Source organism: Benincasa hispida, chromosome 1 (assembly GCF_009727055.1).
Source record: "Benincasa hispida cultivar B227 chromosome 1, ASM972705v1, whole genome shotgun sequence".
Lineage (NCBI taxonomy): Eukaryota > Viridiplantae > Streptophyta > Magnoliopsida > Cucurbitales > Cucurbitaceae > Benincasa > Benincasa hispida.
The window spans coordinates 15,661,223-15,664,065 of NC_052349.1; the positions used below are offsets into that span (position 1 = coordinate 15,661,223).

Sequence of the window (2,843 nt, forward strand, 5' to 3'; positions counted from 1 at the left end):
TTTTTTTAAAATTTTAAAATTTGACTTAATTTTTTAAAATATTAACAAAAAGTAGATAAGATAAATGTTAGTTTTCAAATAAAACTTGACATCTTACCAAACGAAGAAAAAAAAGAAAGATAACAGAGACTAATAATAATCATGTCTACAAAGATCATCAAGAAACAAGTAAACAAAAAATAATAAGAAGAAGAAAACCTATATATTGCCTGATCGCTTTCAATAATTTTCTCAATTCTATGATCTCACCCCACAACCATAATTGGCCAACAAAATGAAAGGCAAGAGAAAACAAACATATGTAAAATAAAACTGCAAGAATTAATTTTTTTATAAAAAAAAGAACGAAAACTAAATAAATCAAGCTGAAGCCTTTCCTTTCTCAGGCACATCATCCATATATCTCTTCCAAAACCAATGTTGCTTCCAAACTTTCTCAGTCATTTCTTCAATTGGAATCCCTTTAGTTTCTGGCAGCAAAAACATCACGAACAACGACATTATCAACACCCAAGCAGAGAAGAACAAGAAAATCCCAAACTTCATATGGCACAACATCGACAGAAAAGATTGCGCTATCACAAATGTGAATATCATATTCACACAAACTGTCACACTCTGTCCAGCCGATCGCGTCTCCAATGGAAATGTCTCACTCGGAATCAACCATCCAAGTGGACCAAAAGACCATGCGAAAGACGAAACGAAAGTGCACACCATCAACACTACCACAATTGCCAACCCGTGCGACATGTTGTTCGTGTTGTCTTGGAGTTTTACACCTAACACCACCGCGATAATCATTTGCGAAATGAACATTTGAACTCCAGCTTCTAACAACAGCATTCGTCGCCCGATCTTGTCGACAGAGTAAATCGACACCAATGTAGAAAGGACATTGACGGCGCCTGTTATCACAGAAGAGTAAAGAGACGCATCGTTGCCGAAGCCTAACGTGTTGAATAAAACTGGAGCGTAGAACATAATTGCGTTGATGCCAGTGAATTGTTGGAAGATCTGCAACATTACGGCAATGACTAAGGGTGGGCGATTCTTGCGCATGAGGAGGTTTCTGAAAGGATGTTTCACTTCTTGAGCAATGCGGCTTGCTTCCAAGATCTCCAAATACTCTGGCTCAACATTTTCTGTTCCTCTAATTTTTTTCAACACTGCTTTTCCTTTCTCTAAATGTCCACGTTCAATCAAACTATTTGGAGTATCATCTACCAACATTGCTCCAAGAGTCAATAGCAATGCAGGAATGCCAGCCAATGCTAGTGATACCCTCCATCCCCATCCTCCTTCAATTCTGTCATTACCATTTCAAATTCTTAACTTTACTTTTCAAACACATTTCAAATTCAGTGAGAGTTTTTGGGTTTGCTTACTTGGATGTGCCGTAGTTGATAAGGTTTGCAAACAAAATCCCAACGGTAACATCGAATTGAAACAATATATTTAAAGCTCCACGAATTCTCGTCGGCGCTATCTCCGATAAGAACAATGGCACCGCCTATTTTGCAACATTAAGAGTAAGAGCAGAGCAGAATGGAGAGAAGAACAAAGTAGAGGTGTGATTCAAATTGAAAAAGGGGGAATGCGAGAAAATTAACCTGGTTGGCAAATCCAACTCCACAACCCAAAGAGATTCTTCCAAGAATGAGCATGAAGAGGTTAACGGCAGCGGCGTTCAAAATGGTTCCGATAATGAAGAAAACTCCGGCGATGAGCATGGTGTGTTTCCGACCGAGGACTCTGGTGGTGTAAGAAGCGAAGAATGTGGCTGTTAACGCCGCGAGATAAAGAGAAGATGTGAACAACTGTAAGTTTTCATTGTCGTATTTACAGTAATTGCTGTCATCCGCTACATGCTGTTGAGTTCTCTCGTACACGACTGGGAAAAACTCCTTTAAGAACGAAGGCATCGACGTCACTCCCCCTGTTCCGACATGTCGAATTTTCCCATTTCATTAAAGAAAGTACAGAAGAAAAGTAACAAACTTCCCCATCAAGAAATTCCTACTTTTTATTTTTATTTTTTTCTTATCACTCACATTTTTTTTAGAAAAGTTGAAAACTACTTATAAACTTTGGAAAGATGACTTGTTACAGGTGTAAATGACAAATCTAAAATACAAATGATTATCAAACGGGGACTTTCAAAATTTAGATTAACTAACCAACCTGAAACTCCAATATCATAGCCGAACATTAGTCCTCCAGTGGCTGCCATTATACAGGAAACTATAACCACAGGAGTTATCTTGGCCTCGAATTCGACTCCGGACGGAGCCACCGAAAATGCTCCTGCAGGCATAGTGTTAATACAATTTTCAAACCTCTTCTTTTCTTTTTTTTCCTTATTTTTTTAAGGGTGTATTGGATTGAGATTGAATGTTAAGATGTGGGGAGTAATTTGAATATATTTATAGAGAGAAAAGAGTGAAGAAGGGGAGAGTTGAATTGTGTTAAGTGGTGAATTTGATGGTAAATTAGGCTAAGAAAGGGGAAAACAACTGTTTCAAAAACATGGTAAAGATCCAAATTTTTTGGTGATGTTTATCTTATGGGTCTCTAATTGAATGGGAAAAGGAAGCTATATTTAGTAAAAGTAATTATGATAGTTAAGAAGGAAAGTAAATGGGGTTGAGTATGAGATGACTTGGATAGACTTTATCCATATCCACACTTTAATGCCAAATGAAACGTTCCAATATTCAAATTTGACCAAATTGGTTGAGATTTTAAGGCATCGTTCCTTTTCCTTGCATCAAAAATGGGGAATATATATATATATATATAAAGACATTATTCTTTTACCATTTAAAAGTTCCTTTTTGTTT

The 2,843-nt window shown here is 36.9% G+C and overlaps 1 protein-coding gene across 1 annotated transcript; it reads right to left on the minus strand.

Moving 5' to 3' along the window:
- Positions 1-214: 214 nt before the first annotated feature.
- Positions 215-2,446, minus strand: LOC120090499 (sugar transport protein 13-like). Its single transcript, XM_039048213.1, has 4 exons — positions 2,185-2,446; positions 1,614-1,939; positions 1,389-1,513; positions 215-1,309 (listed from the first exon to the last, which is right to left on the minus strand). The coding sequence occupies exons 1-4, from the start codon at positions 2,315-2,317 to the stop codon at positions 361-363; spliced, it is 1,533 nt and encodes a 510-aa protein (XP_038904141.1). The 5' UTR covers positions 2,318-2,446; the 3' UTR covers positions 215-360.
- Between the last annotated feature and the right edge of the window lie 397 nt (positions 2,447-2,843).

Coding starts and splice junctions, on each gene's coding strand:
- LOC120090499 (XM_039048213.1), bottom strand. CDS start 2,317: ATGCCTGCAGGAGCATTTTCGGTGGCTCCGTCCGGAGTCGAATTCGAG. Junction 1,940..2,184: donor CTATGATATTGGAGTTTCAG/GTTGGTTAGTTA, acceptor ATGTCGGAACAG/GGGGAGTGACGTCGATGCCT. Junction 1,514..1,613: donor GAGTTGGATTTGCCAACCAG/GTTAATTTTCTC, acceptor GTTGCAAAATAG/GCGGTGCCATTGTTCTTATC.